Source organism: Hemiscyllium ocellatum, chromosome 35, assembly GCF_020745735.1.
Source record: "Hemiscyllium ocellatum isolate sHemOce1 chromosome 35, sHemOce1.pat.X.cur, whole genome shotgun sequence".
In the NCBI taxonomy this organism is placed as follows: Eukaryota; Metazoa; Chordata; class Chondrichthyes; order Orectolobiformes; family Hemiscylliidae; genus Hemiscyllium; species Hemiscyllium ocellatum.
In genome coordinates this window covers 28,583,269-28,603,207 of record NC_083435.1, presented here as the reverse complement: position 1 = coordinate 28,603,207, position 19,939 = coordinate 28,583,269, and the positions used below count along the sequence as shown (strand labels likewise).

The following is a 19,939-nucleotide window of genomic DNA, read 5'->3' as shown; positions in this document are numbered from 1 at the left end:
TCGCCATAGAGTCATTTGGGCTTTCAAAGTTTCAAAGTTTATTCAAAGGTTGATTTTCTTTTAATCATGTTTCATTCAGTGGTTCTTAATAAATTATGTTATATTTCAAATCTTCTTAAAACTTGATAACATTACGTTATCTCTAAAACTGAGTGGTTGGGCCAGCTGCATCAGTCCTGGAATATCCACTTTACACCTGCTTAAAACAATTTGAAAAGTTAGGGTCTGGGCTACCTTCTTGAAATGTTTTGAGGATGTCTGACTTAGTCCATAGCAATGTGGAAAAATTCAATTCATGTTTGATTTTCTTTTCCGCTTGCCAATCTAATATTCTACATATAAAACGTCTGAATTTCCAGGTCAACATAGATCATGATTTATCAGTAATATCCAGTTTGTTTCTTTTGCCTGTCTTGTAGTTAATTTATTAGCAATTTTGATTCTATCACGAGGAAAGTGTGGACTTTCCACCTGCACCACTCATTATCTGATAGCGATGGCAACAGTGGATCTACTGGTTGTTATCACTGCATTTATACTATGGAGAATTAAATTATATTATTTCCCAGGATCATTCCTCAACATCACCCCTGTGTGTAATATTAACTTTGTCCTGATTTATGCATCCTCAGAATGTTCAGTCTGGCTTACTGTCACTTTCTCCTTTGATCGATTTGTGGCCACTTGTTGCCAGAAGCTGAAAACAAAATACTGCAGTGGAAAAATTTCAGTGCTGGTTCAGACAACTATCTGCATTCTTCTCTGCTTGAAAGATATTTCCTTCTTCTTCACCATTGAACATAGAGCAATAATTGACAATATTCCCTAGTTCTGCATTATAAAGCCAAGCTTCTTCACTGATTCTGCATGGGTGGCATTTATCTGGTTTGATAAGGTCTTAACTCCATTAATCCCATATGCTTTAATTCTGTTGTTCAACACTCTAACAGTCAGATACATATTAGTGACCAGTCAAGTCCGGAAGGCACTGAGGAATCAGAGCAAAGGACATAATTGCCATGACCCAGAGATGGAGAATAGAAGGAAGTCTATGGTGCTACTCTTCACCATATCTGGCAGCTTCATACTCCTGTGGCTTTTATATGTTATAGATTTCTTGCATTTTGTCATTACTGGAATTAGTCCTGAATATTACAGTAATTCAATGCATATCTTTGCAGATGTTGCAGATATGCTGCTCAGTTTAAATTGTTGTTCAAATGCATTTATTTATGGGGTGACTCAGTCCAAGTTCAGGGAACAATTGAAGAGCATGGCAAAACATACAGTCAAATTTAAAATTAAATACTTAAAAAGCAAAACAATGGAGAACAACTTGGATTGAGTTGCTCATGTTTCCCTAGTATGAATGAGATACTTCTCCAGATTTCAAATAACGAAGAACATGCTGAATTATAGATTTTTCTTGCAAACATCCTCAGCTATACATGCGTTTTTATCTCAATTGATATTGTTATGGGACAAGTCAGATCTCAGATGGAAAACTGGCTTGATAGATCAAATCTTGTTTTGCTTTTGTTTGAATGAGGTGGTCTCTCACTGAAACATAATAAAAAAAACATTGTTGAAAATGTACATTTGTTCTGACACTTTTTGGGAAAGTGTACTTACTGCCAAGACCCACTCTGATTTAAGCAATGTACACAAAGCTCCAAATTTGCCTTCCTGACGGACTCAGATCATGGCCATGTGTCTGTGCTCAACAAGTACTACTGATTTTAAGAAATAAGTGAGTTTTCAAAAAAAGTAAATAAAACTATGAACTGTGGACACACACCTTCAACTTATAAAACTGTAACTGCCTTCAAAAACATGCACATATCTAAAAAAAAGACAATGGAAGTTACAGCAGGCATTATGGTTCAGGGAAAATACGCTAGGGAAATGCAATTCAATAACCAAAAGCCATCTTCATGATGAGGTGCTATTCTGGATCCTCAAAATCCTTTGTTTTCCAAGTTCCTTCCTTCCAAATTCTTTCCATTCTTTGGCAAAGACATAGATGACTGACACGCTAATTGTTCAGTTTCACAGTCACTCATTACAGGCAACAGTAAACCATAAAAATGTCAGGAAATAATAACTGTTTCCAGGCTTCATTTACTTTGCTGCAGATAGAAACTGACTTTGTTCCTTCAAGTCTGCACCTTCTTTTATTTTCCTTATTACTCATAAGTGCTGTCACGCACAACTGAACAACTTTCCACCACCAAATTCAGCACAATACTTTCTTTTGGCTGAAGGAAAATACAGATTATTTCAGCATACTTCTGATGAGTGATGATGACCTATGTTTGGAGAATTAAGAAGTGTGTTGTCTGCTTTAGAATTTGTAGCCTCTAACCTATTATTTAGGCTTCAGTATTTTTATGGCTTCTCCACTTCATTTTCTGTACACTAGGAATACCCAGAATGTGGATATTGTGAACTCATTGACAGTAGAATCATTGATAGTCAAAGGGAGATGGTTAGATTTTCTCTTCATGAATATGGTCATTCCTGGCTTGACGACTACTTGCCACTTATGACTGGATATGGTCCAGTTTTACTGCCTGTTGGATAGGACTACTTCAATGCATGAGGAATTGTGAATGGTGCTTAACATTGTGCAATCGTTAAGTAATATCTCCATGATGTCCTCTTGATAGAGGACTGGTCATCCAGGAATCAACTTAAGGCATTTGGTTTTATAACATTACTCTGAGAAGCTCCTGTACCAATGTGGTCAGACTGAAATATTTGGCCTCAAATAAAAACAACTTGTGTCCTAGGTTGATGGACACCACATATCATTGACTTCATTTTTGTTTTCCATGTTGCCACACTCAGTCAAATGTTATTTTGGTGTCAAGAGCAGTTACTCTTAACTTATCTCAAGTTCAGTTCTTTTAGTTCATTTGGCTTTTTAGCTCTCAATTCTGAAGAAGGACCATATTTGATTCTTACTGCTAGAGATGCAGAGTTTCTCCAGCATTTTCAGCATTAATTTCAGATCTTTCACATCCAGAGTGTTTTGTATTTTAACATAGGAATATTGTATTTTTTTCTTATTCGATCATGAAATGTGGAGAGCTCTGGCTAGGCCAGCATTTATCACCAATTCCTCATTGCATGGAGGCTGTTGAGAGGAAACTACATTGCTGTGCATCTGGACTCACACGTAGGCCAAACCAAGTAAGCATGGCAGGTTTCCTTCTCTAAATAACATTAGTGAACCAGTTATCTTTCTGACAATCGACAGTTGCTTCATGATTGCCAATAGAGCCTTACCTCCAGATTGCAACTATAGAGTTGTAATCTCGCACGGTTAGAGATCCTTTTGACCAACTCATGCATGCCGACAAGGCATACTAAATTCACCTAAACCCATTTGCTAACATTTGGCCCACATTCATCTAAACCCTTCCAATTCATGTACCCATTCAGATGAATTTTAAATATTAGCTTCACTTCCTTTGGCAGCTCATTCCATACATGCATCACCCTCTGCTTGAGTAAGTTGCCACTGAGGTCTTTTATATCTTTCCCTGTCTTACCTGAAAATTAAGCCCTTTAATTTTGGACCCCCCTACCCTGGGAAAAAGTTCTTGGTTATTTATTCGATCCATGCTTCCTCAAAATTTGATAAACTCCTGTACCTCCCTCAGAACCCCACACTCTAGAGAAAATAGCCCCACCCTATTCAGACTCTCCCTGTAGTTCCAACCTTCCAATTCTACCAACATCCTTGTAAATCTTTTCTGAAGCCTTTCAAGCTCAACAGCATGAGGAGACAATGGCCTTGTGCTTTAATTGCTGGTCTGTTAATCCAGTGACCTAGGTAATCTTCAGGGGATCTGGGTTTGAATCCCACCACAGAGAGCGGAATTAAGAGTCTCATGATGACACTGAATCCATTAACACTTATTGTGAAAAATCCATCTTAATGACTCATGTTCTGTCGGAAGGAACCTGCAATCCTTACCTGGTCTGGCCTGCATGTGACTCCAGATGAATAGAAACTCTTACTTGTCCTCTGAGCAATATGGGATGGACAATAAATACAGACCTAGTCAGCGATCATCTCATGAATGATTTTAAAAAAAAACTTGCTTTAAACTGGGGAACCAGAATTGAACATAATATTCGAACAGTGGTTTAAACAATGTCCTATTTAGCTATATCATCCTAATTTCCATATCCAATGCACTGCTCAATAAAGGCAAGGGAACTGATCACTATTGTCAACATACTGTCTACCTGTGACATAACTTTTAAGGAACTATGAGCCTGCACTCCAAGGTCTCTTTAGTTGGCAACACTCCCACTGATATTACTATTAAGTGTGCATGCCCTGCCCTCATTTGCGTGCCCAAAACCTCACATTCCTCGACCCATCTGATCAGGCTTTCATTGTACTCTGAGATAACTTCCTTCACTGCCCACTACTCCAGTAATATTCACACACAAATCATGCATGTAAATTACAAAAAGCTTTATTGATTTCAAATTCTCGTGGCAGGATTTGCAGCACCTCATGTCCCCAGAACATTAGTTGAGTTTCTGGATTAATAACTAGTGATAATACCATTAGGCCATGGCCTTTCCCTCCATATTTTCTTGGAGATCTTAAAGTTCAGAAGCTCACAGTAGTTCATTTTTAAGCAGTTATTCTCCACTTCTTGTGACACCTCTAGAAATTTGTGCACACAAACTTCTTCCGCTTATTGTCTGAAATCGAAAATGGTATTAGTTACATTGCCTCACTACATCCGCTTGCCCAGTGTGGCAGACTTCTCTACACAAATAATTGAAATATCAAAAATAGGAACCACTATTTGAGGTGCTGGACGGGAACCTCTGAAGTAACATGTTGTCAGCTTTCTTCGTTCCAGGTCCTAACCTTGAATGATGGGTTGGAATGGTATAAGGATGTCGTGCTACAGTTAGAACTTTATTTTGTGTGAAGACGAATACAAAGTACTTACGTAATATTCTCTAATCCACACCCGTGTGATAATTTGACATTATGTTCTTAACTTTCCTCTGCTCTGCACCTAAACAGTTTCCTGTAAACAGTTCTGCTACTTCCTCAAAGATTATTAGTGTCCTTTTTCAAGCACCAACTTGCTTTTTGAAATCTCTGCAAACTGTTTGCTAATTGTTATTAATGCTTCTTGCTCATTTGAACCTAAAAAAGCAAAACCTTCCGAAAAGATGTGTGGAGTTTGATCCGATAATGCTGCAGAGACAGCATGCTTACGAAGAAGCTCTGTTATTAAGAGAGAGAAAAATGCATGGGAAGACAAACTTATGAGGGAGAAACAAAACCTTGATTTGAAAAAGTGCAAACCAAAATCCATTGCACAGGCTATCTCTGTTAAAAAGCTTGAAAATCCAACATTAGCTTTTTAAAGAGAGCTAATTTAAGGACTGCAAACTCCTTCAATTTCATGACATCTGATTCACGTGTTTCAGTCTCGAGAAATGACTTTCAGGACAGTTCTAAATTAGTTTAATAACCTGCAATTTGAATACTTGATTCTTACTCTCAAATTATAATGTTTGATTGCAGACTCCCTTGGAGTAGTGAGGAGGGAGTCAGGAAGGGCAAATACTTGTGCACTTTAACCCAAGAAACAAGTTTCTCGCCAACTCGATGATTAAAGGTTCAGTTGCAATATCTGTGGGTGACGACTTCACTCACCATCAATCAATTAATGGCCAATTAATAGCCTTACCCAAGAGCTCAGTTAACTGTCTTGCCAGCAACTAAGAGTTGTGGCTGGCCTCCCAGATGGAGAGCTAGGTCAACATGTTTGCTAGGTTTAAGTGCAGTGTTGGGGTCCTCATTTTGGGTGCAACATGGCAAGAACTAGAGGGAAAGGGCTAGAAGATGCTTGCTGAAGGTCACCACTCAGCTACTACTTCTGAACCCGACCTTCCCAACCCCTGAAGTCCCTGACACTCTTCCTTTGATCCCCTAGTCATTTTTCCCCCAAGAATCTGGAGACAAACGCTGGTCTCCAGGAGTCAGAACGGCAAGAATTCTCACTGATATGGGTTCAGAATTTTTCACCGGGCGAAATCTTGGAGATATTCCACTTTTTAATAAGAAAAATCCTGTATGCATTCTGCCCAAAGTAAAGCAGCTGAGGTGCGTTTGTGGTGTGATGCGGTGTGGCATGGTGTGTTGGTGGTTGTTGGGGAGCATAGAATCTCTTGAGTGCAGAAGTAGGCCATTCGGCCCTTTGATTCCACATCAACCCTCTGAAGAGCAACTCACCCAGGCCCACCCCTCTATTCTATCCTAACCCACCTAGCCTGCACATTCCTAGCCACTGTGGGGCAATTTAGCATGGCCCATTCACCTATCCTGCACATCTTTGGACTATGGGAGGAAACTGGAGCACCCAGAGGAAACCTGCACACACAGGGAGAATGTACAAACTCCACACAGTCGCCCGAGGTTGGAATCGAATCTGCCTCTATGAGGCAGCAGTACAAACCAAACACAGTCTGAGGTCTTTATTGACAAAACATGATAGAGAAACCATCGATTTTGTCAGTCCTCAAGTGGTGAAAAACGAAAAAAAATGTATCTGTCAGGAATGGAAGATGAAGCAGACAGCCCTCTGAGACCAAAAAAAATCAAACACAAAGAATGCTGGAGAAACCCAGCAGGTCAGGCAACATCTATAAAAGAGAGACACAGATAACGTCTCGAGTCAGGCATGACTATACTGCCAAACAGAAGAATTCATTCTTGTTCAAGACAGACTGGACTTGAAACGTGAACTCTGTTCACTCTTTCCACAGATGCTGCCAGATTCGAGTTTCTCCAGTGTTCACTCTGTGTGCTTCAAATTTCCAACATCCACAGTACTTTGCTTTTATTCAAAAAGATAAGATTGTCAGTAGAATCTCAGAGGCCTGTAGAGAATGATTGAGTCTTGAATTCCACTCAGGAGTACAGTACACCGCTATTTCCCTGTTTTAGAGTCAGACAGAGCATTGCACTCACAACCTGAACATAGGGAACAGCTGAAGTCAAGAGATTCCGAGACAACAATTATACGAGGAAGGGAGATAAGCTTGTGATGCATGACTATAAGAGCTTAATAAGTAGGATCAGCAGTAGGCCATTCACCCCCTCCAGCCTGCTCTGCCATTCACTCAGATCACGGTTGAACTGCCATTCCTCGTGAGCCCTTTCCTCTTCCCTTTCAGCTGTGATTCCATCTGAATGGATTCATCTTATCCTTAAATGTACACAGGGACTCTGCTTGCACAGTCCTCTGTGGTAGGAATTTCAAAGCCTCAGAGAGCAGATTTTCCTCCTAATCTTAGCCTTAAACTTGTGGCCCATTATCCACAGGTGCTGCTGTCTGGTCCTCTCCTGCAGTTGGACAGTTTATATCACAGTAAGGCAATTACTGGGTTCAATCAGTCTGGACAAGAATTGTTATGAACACGAGTGAAGGTAAAGGTTAACTAATTACTGAAAGTGCAAAGATCTGAGGTCCAATGCTATCCCATTGGTGAATGGTCTGTGAAGGGGGTCAAACATGTACACATCACCACACAGTGGTTAGCACTGCTGCCTCACAGCATCAGAGACCTGGGTTCAGTTCCTGCCTCAGGCGACTGACTGTGTAGAGTTTGCATGTTCTCCCCGTGTCTGCGTGCGTTTCCTCCGGATGCTCCGGTTTCCTCCCACATTCCAAAGATGTGCGGCTCAGGAGAATTGGACATGCCAAATTTCCCGTCGTGTTAGGTAAGGAGTAAATGTAGGGGTATGGGTGGGTTGCGCTTCGGCATGTCAGTGTGGACTTGTTGGACCGAAAGTCCTGTATCCACACTGTGAGTAATCTAATCTAATGTAATCTAATCACTGACAGGGTAGTGCCACTTGCACAGTCACTGGTCGGGGAGTGGTCACCAGTTGGAGGTGAGGTTACTATCCAGGAATAGAAGTCACATTTTGATTATACAGCTCAGGCATTAGCAGGTCAGTGAACAAAATATTAATGTTGCCATGAATCAGGAATCAGATTTTCAAAATGCACCAGAATTTGAGAGTGAGCAGGAGTCAATCCGATCTTAGTCTCTTCTCCCCTCCAGACGCTGATCTTGGGAAATGATGTCGGAAGATTCCCAGTGAGATATGGTTGACCACTGGGGAAAGGAAAGAAACGATAGTTACAGACTCAGGGAATAAACAGCAGATCTCAGACCTCACCAAATGCGATTGAAACATGGAATAAATCTGGGATGGGCAATCGACGCCATATGGCTAATAAAAAAATTGAAATCAGAACAAAATTCACTGGGAACAAGCCAGCTGACCAACATACATAATATCTGCAAAGTCCACAGGGCAGGCAACACCAGGAAGCCACTCAGCCCCTGAATATATTGTCACTGTGGAGGACTTGTGGCCAAACTGCACATTTGCTGACTTTCCCCTGATCATCTCCTTTTGGAGATTTGCAGCTTTCTGCTCATCAAACTCATTAACAGTCAATTTAACACCAATTACCTATTAGGCAATAGCATTTCAACCATTTTTCAATGTGGAAGAGTTTCTTAACGACACACCCGATGTGTCTGGCTTGAACTTTTACAACATGCCTTTGAGACTCCCCAATCAACAGAAAGTTTGCCTCCATCAAATTGGCTACTTCCTTTAATATCTCAAAAAGCATCAACCAAATCAGCCCTTAACCTGCCAAATCTCAGAGTACACTTCAGGTTTGTTTAATCTCTCATCATAAATAAACTCTCAAAGTCCAGGTTTCACTCCGGTCCATCTACACTGCACTCCCTCCAAGTCAAGGTTCATATGTGAAATGAACCATCAGAGGAAGTGGTGGATGAGGGTAAAGTTACAACATTTAAAAGACATGTGGACAGGTACATTGATAGGAAAGGGATTAGCAGGATATGGGCCAAACATAAGCAAATGGGAATAGCTTGGGTTGGGAAAATTGGTCTGCACAGACAAGTTGTTTCTGTTTTCGTGTTGCATGGCTCTGCACATTCTGATCTTCTGAACTGCGGTGATTTCCCCATCAGATCCAGACCCCATCCACCACAAAGCATTCTGCAAACACCCAAAAATTCAGAATCCCAGGAGACCAATGCTAAACTCGCAAATAACTATGTTGAGAAAGCTCAGAATATCGAATCCCTTAAGGAAGTAGAGCAGCTGACAGAAGACCATATCCATGATGCCATATTTCCAGGTATTTCCACAACCAAACCTGTCTCAGAAATCTCAGATGCGCACCGGGCAACCATCTGTTGAAGGGCAGTCTGAAAGCTCAGTGTTGAACTATATGAGCTGATCTTCAGTCATCACACAGGGGGAGAGAGACTGAGCTTAGTGTCCACCGTCCAGAATGTACAGTTAATACCTGATCCAGTATCCCAGTGAGAATGATCTGCTCCCAACATTGTTTAAAACGATTTGTACCTTAGGAACTGGCTGTGGAACTGGCTGAGGATATCCCATCATCAGAAACTGTTAATGGAAAGAGAGGCATTAAAATCTGTTCAATATCACACCAAGCACACAAGACATACAGGGTAAACAGGGAGAGGGATACAGACAGGGAAAAGGATGAGGATAAAATATAGAGAGCGAGAAAGTCACAGAGGCACACATACATACAAACACAAAGACACAGAGTCAGATACACATACACTCACACGGCCACAATGCAAATAGTGAACCACACAGATAGAGTCAGTGAGAGACATAGAGATAGAGACACACCAACAGAGGGAGCAACCAGTTGGTCAGTGTGTCAGTCACACACGGACAGAGGATCCAGAGGATAATTTAACTTACTGTGTGTACGGATGTAGTCACTCTTCCTTCTCACTGTGAAAACAAGGGACATTCAGTGATTGACAATATGTTGACAAAAAAGTTAAGGCAGAAAACTGAGGAGGACTCCCAGTCAAACAAAAAGTTTTGATCCTTCTCTCATCAGATCAGTCCCACATAAACATTGCCCCCACTCCTTCTCTCTCCCACCACGCCCATTTACTCCCACTGCCCCCTCCCATCTCCTTGGCTCCCTCTCACTCCTCCTGCTTACCCTAATGCTCTTTGCTCCCTCTCACTCCCACATACCCTAATTGGCACATTCCCCACCAAATCCTCACTCTGACTCACTCTAACTCCATCCTGTAACACTTCACTCCAAACCTGAAGCCAAGCTCCTCGTTCCCACACTCACCTGACCCTCTCGCTCCCACACTCACCCAAAGTTCTTACCTCAACTCCCCCGTCATTCCCTCCCACCCTTCTGAGCGAACTGAGAGCCTCTCCCAAACTGAAACCCATTTCTGGCTGTAGCATCTTATGCCTCAAAGATAAGGCCCTCAATCTACTGCCTGGTGCCCTCACACACACTCAGTACTCCCTCCATTGACCTGCGACCCTCCACCAAGACCTGAGGAGCACGGGGACACCCTAAGCCTCTGCTATCCATCATCTCCCACCCACCCAACACCACCGCCAAAGCCCAATACACAGCATTGACTAAATAGCAGGACTGCCTTGGAATCTTTGGGAGATGAAGACCATACAAGCAACATCCAACTGTCTCTTGTTTCTGTTGCGTCACTATAGTTGTATTGGATCATAGAGAGTGCTCTCTCATGACAGAGAAATGCCTAGTGGTGATTTAACCTGAAGGCCACCAGACCTAAGGCGAGGTAAAGGTTAAGAAAGAGAGTCCTTTATGGTAACCTCAAATCAGTGATGGGTATTGAAACCACGCTGTTGGCATCATACTTCTCTGCAAATGAACAATCCAGCCAATTGAGCTGAACCAATTTCCAACTGTTTATAACGCCGGAGAAAGTAGAGAGGGCCATTATTATCAAAGATCGGTCACTTCCTTTACACATTTATTTTTAATCAGATGTTAAAATATCAAAAATAATATGGAAAAATGAAGGGGTGGGCAGTTTTTCACAGAAGATCAACCATTATTGTAGGAAAGATTTTGGAAAGGATTATGAGAGATAAGATTTATAATCATCTAGTAAGCAACAATTTGATTTCAGATAGTCAACATGGTTTCATTAAGGGCAGGTCGTGTCTCACAAACCTCATTGAATATTTTGAGAAGGTGGCCAAGCATGTGGATGAGGGTAGGGCAGTTGACGTGGTATTCTTGGACTTCAGTAAAGCCTTTGATAAGGTTCCACATGGTAGGATGATGAAGAAAATGCAGATGCATGGAATTGCGGGTGATTTAGCTGCTTGGATTAGAAACTGGCTTTCTGGAAGAAGGCAGCGAGTGGTGGTTGATGAAAAATATTCAGTCTGGAGTCCAGTTACTAGTCGTGTGCCACAAGGATCTGCTTTGGGACCACTGCTGTTTGTCATTTTTACAAATGACTTAGACGCAGACATAAGTGGATGGATTAGTAAATTTGCAGATGACACAAAAGTCGGTGGAGTGGTGGACAGTTTGGAAGAATGTTACAGGTGGCAGCGGGGCTTGGATAAACTGCAGAATTGGGCTGAGAGGTGGCAAATGGAGTTCAATGCAGCTAAATGTGAGGTGATGCACTTTGGGAAGAATAACAGAAAGGCAGAGTACATGGTCAATGAAAAGATTCTTGGTAGTGTGGATATGCATAGAGATCTTGGAGCCCATGTGCATAGATCCCTGAAAATTACCAACCAGGTGGATAGTACTATTAAGAAGGCATACAGTGTGTTTGGTTTCATTGGTAGAGGGATTGAGTTCCAGAACCTCTATATCGTGCTGCAAGTATACAAAATGCTGGTGCAGCCACACTTGGAATATTGTGTACAGATCTGGTCGCCCCATTACAGAAAGGATGTGGAAGAATTGGAAAAGGTGCAAAGTAGATTTACCAGGATGTTGCCTGGTCTGAAGGGAAGGTCTTATGAGGAAAGACTGAGAGACTTGGGTCTGTTCTCACTGAAAAGAAGACAGCTAAGGGGGGATTTGATAGAAACATACAAGATGATCAGAGGATTAGATAGGCTAGACAGTGAAAGTCTCTTTCCAAGGATGATGATGTCAGCTTGTACGAGAGGGCACAACTACAAATTGAGGGATGATAGATTTAAGACAGATGTCAGAGGCAGGTTCATTCCACAGAGAGTGGTAACGGTGTGGAATGTCCTTCCTGCAAATGTAGTTAACTCAGCCACATGAGGGAGATTTAAACAATCCTTAGATAAGCACAGAGATGACTTTGGGATAGTGTCAGGGACGAGCTGACAATAGGTCACAGGTCAGCTGAACATCGAGAGCCGAAGGGCCTGTTCTGTGCTGCATTGCTCTATGTTCTATGTTCTATTATCCAATTGGGTATGACGTCTCCTTGCATTCTGATCAGTGTGGGAGGGCAGGTAGTTGACTGGGTTGATGGACTGGCCAAAGCATTGGCTGGAGCGTGGCTAAGTCATGCAATGAGGCCTCCAGAATTGCTAAGCACACTCCACACTTAAGTCCTCTCCACAGACAGCTTAATCTACTCTCCCACCCTGAACACCGACAAAGCCTTCACTGACCAACCCTGAGATCCTTCAATGCCTCTAAACATTGATGAGGTGCTCCAGTCACCTCCCTGGACTCAGAACCCCACAAACTGAGCTAATCCCCCACCACCAAGTTTCCTCAGGACAAGTCTCTCCCCGAACAGCTCCACGAGTACCATGAGCCCTTTACTTCCATGGCTCTGGGCTCACCCCACATACCCATAGGTCCTCCATTGGGGAGCTGCATGGAATCTTCTTACCTTTCTTGCAAAAGATGGCGAAAGCCCCTAAAAGGAGAACGATGATCATGAAGACGCCAAGTGAAACCATAACAGCAACAAGAACATGGGAGTCAGACTCTGGCACTGTAAGACAGTAAGGAGAGACAAAAAGTCTGTGTACTTTCAGAGACAGCGAGGAAGAGAAAGCGTGTGATTACACAGGCCATTCAGCTCAATTATTCCATTCTGGTGACAATGCTCCATTCTAGTCTCCTCCCGTCTGAACCCATGTCAATTTATGGTAGAATCCCTACAACGCTGAAAGAGGTCATTTGGTCCATTGAGTATGCACCGACCTTCCATAAAGCAATTCACCCAGACACAAATTCCCATCATTAACCACCCTAACTTGTGTATCCTTTGGCTGTGGGAGGAAACAGGAGAACGTGCAAACTCCATGCAGATGGTTGTCCAAGGCTGGAATCAAAAACGGGTCTCTGACGCTGTGAGGCAGCTGTGCTAACCACTGAGCCACCGTACCACCAGCATCAGAACCATATTGTCACAGCCATCCATTTTTTTCTGCCTTGTATTATTGCCAAGTTTCTCCTTAAACCCATTCTGTGCTATCCACTTCAACCACTCAGTCTGATTGTGATTCCACTATCCTGTTTGCTTACAGAGCCTTCTCTTGAATTTCCTCTGGACTGTGTGGGTGACAATGTTTTATTGGTGCTCTATGCCCACCCAGCAGGAAACATTCACAATATATTTATGCTACTGAAACATTTCATTATTTTAATGACCTCTGTCACCAATTCCTTGTCTTGCTCCCTTGAGGGAGGAGATCCAGACAGCCAATCCTGCCCCAATACTGAGACACACACAATTCTGTTACCATGCCGATACATCTCTTCTGCATCCCTCTCCAGTGTCTCTATATTTTTGCTTTTTAATTACACAGAGACCAGATCTTCACACAGGATTCTAAATGCAGTCTCACCAAGGTTCCAGGCAAGTTTATTATAACAACGGAACATTTAATTTTATCCCTCTCAGAGTGATAAGCTCTGGGTGGATGAAAATAAGAGAGATATCATTAGAGATGCAGGAGGCATCAAGAGGTTGCACAGATTAAAATTAGAAGCCTGGGATGCACTGCCGAGCTCAAAGGAGGGGCTTTGGGTTGGTTTGAGAAATCAGATAGTGGTGGCTAATGAGCTTTCAATGGCCAGGAAGGAGGGGAACTGACAAACTGCAGGCACAAACGATGAAAGAACGTGCACAATATCAGAAAGCTCCAAGAGGCTTCACGTGAATTGTGAACAAAAGTCTTTAGCTGTTATGACATGCTATTTTCATACTTTTACAACCAACATCTTCAACCCTGCTGCTCCCGCAAAGCCTTGCAATGACCGACAGATGCAGCAAACTGACACGAACAACACCCAGGCAGGCACGGGTGCAGACACGCACAGACACGAACACACAAGGCATGAGGCATGAACACACAGACACACACAAACACAAACACAAACACACAGACACACAGAGACTCATACAACCACAGACACACACAGACACGCATATGAAAACACAAGCACGTGGGTACGAACGTACGAGCACACGCACGTGAAGACACACACCTCCCCAACTCGACTACACATTGCTCAGTCACACTCAAACTCCCACGTCATAAAAAACAACCTCCCCTCTACCAAACCTGCCATCGAGCCTGAAAACTTTTGTCCCCTTTAGCTCCATGTCAGACATAATCCTCAGGACTCAGGCCTGAGAGTGTCACCTCCACCAGATCCAAACCCGAATGTCTCCGTCAGTGTGGAATGGCCATGAATTCCATTTCTATTTCCCCACCACCCTCACCCAACCTGAGCATGGCCCACTCACTGACAGACCTCCACTTGTTCATGGCCTACACTATAACTGGCAACAAGGAAATGATTAGACAATTTCGATCCAGACTTTCCTTTGGGAACAGGGCTCGTTCTGCACTGTCGATTTGAGTTTTGCACTGGGGACCACGCACCACAGTACTGAAGATGTGACCCAGATAACTGAAGATTTGCTGGGCATTTCCTGTCCTCCTGGAAGCCTCTGAAGATTTCCAGAGAAATTGGAGCCTTCAGAGAGTTTTGCTGCAGCTAACTCACAGGGACTCAGTGGTAATGTTAGACTGTTAATTGCCCACAGTGTCCAGTGATGTATAGGTTAGGTGAGTTGATCATGGGAATTGAAGGGTTTCAGGGATAATGTAGGGTGAGCGGGTCAGTGTGGGATGCTCTTCGGAAGTTTGGTGTGGATTCAAATGGCCAAATAGCCTGCTTCTGCATTCTAGGGATTCCATGATTCAAGGCCCAGTCTAACCCTAGATAACTATTATGTTGACTCCCGCAATGTACCTCAGACAACCTCGAATACACCGCCCTACAGCCCTTTTAAAATCTCAAATTCTGACCAAAATCTACATCTCCTCCTGCAATCTTGCCTTCATATCGAACTCTCCTCTCCACCCACGATCCCACCCTACCATTATTCCACTCTAGGTGCAGCTTCCCACATCCGTATGCTGAATCCTACATCTCCTGCCAATCCCCTGTCTCGATATGTCCAACCCCAACATCCTGTCCCCACCCTGGACCCAACTTCCCATCCCGTGAATGCAAATTCCCACTGACCCCGGCATCCCTCTAGATGTGACACCACTCCACCCCCACCTGATGGGCAAAATATGTGAGATTCGGTGAGTGGAGGGGCTGAGGGGAACGAGTCTGGTCTCCCTGGTATAGAAAAGATGTTAAACTTGAAAGGGCAAAGAAAAGATTTACAAGGTGTTGCCAGGGTTGGAGGGTTTGAGCTATAGGGAGAGGCTGAATAGGTTGGGGTTATTTTTCCTGGAGCATCGGTGGCTGAAAAGTGATTTTGTCGAGGTTTCCATAATCATGAGAGGCATGGATAGCGTGAATAGCCAAGGTCCTTTTCCCCAGGGTACAGGAATCCAGAAGGTGAGGGCATCAGTTTAAGGGGAGACAGGAAAGATTTAGAAGGAACCTGAGGGGCAACTTTTTCACTCAGAGGTTAGTGCACATACTGAACAAGCTGCCAGAGGAAATGGTGGAAGCAAATACATTAACAACATTTGAAAGGCATCTGGATGGGGACATGATTAGGAAGAGTTCAGCGAGGTATTGCCTAAATGATGGCAAATGGGAACAAACCAGTTTAGGATATCTGGTCAGCATGGGTGAGTTGGACCGAAGGGTCTGTTTCTGTGCTGTTTAACTCATGACTCTACAGAATCCACACCACTCCATCAGTTACACGGTCCCCTAATGCCTGAATGCCTGATCCACTTGCCATCCTAGCCAGATGGCACATAATCCCCTGGCACCCTATCTTCCAAACTGCCACCCTACTTAACTTGACATCATACTTCCCCTCCCCACCTGGCACACCAGCCTCACGGTTACTTACAAATGTAACTTTTTGCAGCAGCTACTATACTGTCTGGTTTTTTGGGCACCATTTTGGGTCTCAGAATACTGACCACTGTGAAAACAGGAGCATGGCTTGCCTTCGGTTCTCTGGCTCAGGTCAGAATGGTAGTATGGTTCTGTATTTCTAAAGGAACACATCTCCTTCAGATCACTATCTCCTCTCAGAAACAGTCAGCTCTTTGTTCTGTGAAAGATGACGGGAGTGGAATGGCATTCTCCAGAAATCCTGGCCCATTATTTCGTTTCAATTCGGTTTAGAAAACTGGCAACAAAAGAGTTACCTCGAAGAAGAGAACCTGGGTATGGAGAATCACATTGTTCATGTGAAGAGAACCTAATGGTTCATGTTAATTTGTTTTGACCATCTATTAACAGAGCAACCGTGAAAACAGGTATGGTCTAATAGAGGCAGGACTGAGCAATGCAGTAAACTCTGTGCTTGAAGGAAGATATCAATCTTTCTTTCTACCTCATCAAACAGTTTAGAGTCTATTCACAATACTCCAAGGTACGTTGGTTCCTGACACACTGTCACACACAGTCTAAATCACTCCTGTCAATAAGTGGTACATCTTTGACATACTGAAAGTGAATATTTATTTCTCACTCTCCATCCTGGCCCCTAGCCTGTCCTAAACTCACCATTGACATTCCCTCCTATGATTCTGGTTTGAGCCTGTTTCCTCTCTAACAGTGAGAATCAGTCTTACCATAAATCAACTTCTCCTCCAGCCCGTTGTGCTCCACCCGACAGGAATACTCAGCCTGATCCTTTGGGTCAAACTCTGTCCATTTCCGGATCTGGTAGGTCCAATCGTGATTGGGTAAGATCCCTGTGGACAGGGTCTCATCGATCAAGACTCTGTCCCTCCACAGATTCACCTCAATGGCTTGTGGGTAAAACCCAGTGACGAGACAAGACAGCCGGTTGGAATCACCCTGTCGGGTAAAGGACACCATGGGGGGACCTGAGACAGAGAGGAAGAGGAGTTACTGCATGAACAGAGAGAGAGAGAGAGAGAGAGAGAGAGAGACAGCCACTCACTCACTCTACTCCCCTCGCTCCTTCACTGTCACTCTCACTTCACCTGACACTCACCAACTCTCAATTCACCCCTCACTCACTGTCCTTCACTCATCAACTCAGCCACAACTCACCCTCTCATTCCCCTCCACTCACTGAATATCACACCCCCCTCAAATAACAATTCTCAATCCCCCCACTCAACAACTCTTACTCACCCTCGCCCACCAACAATCATTCCCCCCCCTCACTGACTCACTCCCCCCACTCACCAATGCACTTTTCCCTCACTCACTGACTCTCATTCACCCCTTCACTCACTCCCCCCCAGCGACTCTCACTCTCCCCACTCACCAACTCACTTCCCCCCAGTCAATGACTCTCACTCACCTTCCCCCACCAACAATCACTCCCCCTACTCACCGACTCAGTCCTCCCCACCAACTTTCACTCCCCCTCACTCCCCTCTCACTCAGCTACTCTCATTCTGTCCTCACTCACTAACTCTCACTCCCCCACCAACAAGCATTATCCCCTCACTCACCGACTCTCACTCTCCCCCTCACTAACCGACTCTCATCCTGCCTCCCCCACTGACTCTCACTCGCCCTCCCCATTCACTTCCCCCACTCACCAACTCTTACTCATCGACTCTCACTCACCCTCCCCACTCACTGACTCACTCCCCCCTCACTAACCGACTCTCACTCTCCGATTCTCACTCCCTACTCATGCCCCGAGTCTCTCACTCCACTCACCCACTACCTCTGTCTCCAGCCCTTCACTCACCAACTCTCTTCTCCCTCACACACAACTCTTGCTCCTCTCCACTCACCTACTCACTCACATCTCACTCCACAACTTCTCCTCGCAGCCCGAACTCCCCTATTCACTTACCAGCTCTCGCTCCCCCCTCACCATCCCCACACTGACAACCTCACACTTTCCCACCACCCTCCAACTCTCATTCCCATCTCACTGCAGACTTGTACTCCCACCCACACTTACAGACTTTCACTCTCCCTGACTCATCACTTACTGACACTCAGCATCTGCTGTCCGTAGTCCAAGTAGGTGTTCAGCCAGTGTACACACTCCTTCTCCAGGTAATATGTCCACTGCTGATTATTCCAGGCCCTGATTTCCTCCCACCATTTCTTTGTCTTTTCTCCCCATCGTACTGTGGTGACCCAGTCCTGGTGAACCTTGTCAAATTTCATGTAATCTTGCCCATCCCAGCCGAACCGTGAGAATCCATCTGTGGTGCCATCCTCCCTCAGTTGACAGCCGGTCATTAGTTGGAACCAGTGGATCCCTGTCAGTGAGATAGACTCAGGGAATCAGAAACCATTAGACTGAGTGAGCCCACCCATTAGCCTGCACCTCACATCAGATCATTCAACACTGGGAAGCAGGCAGTAGCATCAAACCCTGGGTGCTTTCTAAAGGAGTACTTAAACTTATAGAACTGGGACAGAATTAGGTCTTTGAAACTATCCCGCCATTCCATTCAGCTGAACTAATGACTTCCCAATACCTTCCATTTCTGATATTCATTCCTCATCACCCTTTTACTCTTTTAAAAAGGCTACCTGCTAGAAAGAGAGTTCAAAAGATTCACAAAGGAAAGATACATGTCCTTTTCCTGGTCTTAAACAGATGATCTCCTTTATTTCGACAGTGAATCTGGATCTAGGTCGTCAAACAAGAGAAAACTTGCTCTTCACACCCACCCTGGCAGACCCCTCAGGAACATTTATGGTTCAATCAAGTTGCTTCTAACCCTTCTGAACTCCAGCAATCACAAGCCGAGCCTGTCCTTAACATTTCCTCTTAAGGCAACCATCCTTTCTGGTATTGGTCAGGTGAACCTTCTCTGAACTGTCTCCAATGCATTTACACTGTTACATTAATGAGGAAACCAATACCATATACAGTGCTCCAGATGTAGAGTCATCATGGCCTGGATAACTGATGCATACCCTCCCAGTCTTTGCCTTCTGCTCCCCTTAAAATAAACAGCAACATTCTGTTTGCTTTCTTAATTACTGTTATTTCTGTGCACTGATATTTTATTGTTAGTACACTCAGACATTTAGACTTTGCTATTTGAAACGCTCTTTAAAAGCATGAATGTCTTTAAAATATGCCATATTTAACGAATGAGACTTCCCAATGAAGTTGTCAATAAACTCCTGAACCATGTTGATGAATTTAACAGAATGGAAGCAAACCATTGAATTAATTTAAAGGAGTGTGAAAGCTTTAATCACGTATATTGGAAAGGTCTACAATTTCCAGAATAGACTGTTCGTAAATTGGCAACTCCACACCATTCCTGTCAAGGCTGTTTCAAGGACTTCACCCTTCCCCGTGCATTCTTCTCCTCAACTTAAAAAAAAACACACAATCTCCACTTACCTCTTCAAAGAAACTCCAGCAATTTAGCCGAATTTAATTTCCCCTTTACAAATCCTCACTGGCTTTCCCTAAACAAGCCATGTTTATTCATCTGACTATGAATTCTAATCTGAATAATATCTGCAATGCAGAGGTTAAACTGATTTGCCTGTGACTGTAGGCCATAACCTTCCAGGCTTTTTTGAACAAGAGTGTAAAATCTACAATTTTCCAATTT

At 43.6% G+C, this 19,939-nt stretch overlaps 1 protein-coding gene across 1 annotated transcript in view; it reads right to left on the bottom strand.

Annotated features, from left to right (window-relative positions):
- Window positions 1–4,480: 4,480 nt before the first annotated feature.
- Window positions 4,481–19,939, bottom strand: part of LOC132832380 (major histocompatibility complex class I-related gene protein-like) — a 28,213-nt gene continuing 12,754 nt past the window's right edge. The window contains exons 3-8 of the mRNA XM_060850330.1: window positions 18,341–18,616; window positions 16,988–17,245; window positions 12,802–12,906; window positions 9,857–9,889; window positions 9,479–9,526; window positions 4,481–8,178 (exon numbers count right to left, since the gene is read on the bottom strand). Of these exons, the coding sequence (XP_060706313.1) occupies window positions 9,480–9,526; window positions 9,857–9,889; window positions 12,802–12,906; window positions 16,988–17,245; window positions 18,341–18,616 (719 nt within the window). The 3' untranslated portion in view covers window positions 4,481–8,178; window position 9,479. The remainder of the gene's footprint in view (window positions 8,179–9,478; window positions 9,527–9,856; window positions 9,890–12,801; window positions 12,907–16,987; window positions 17,246–18,340; window positions 18,617–19,939) is intronic.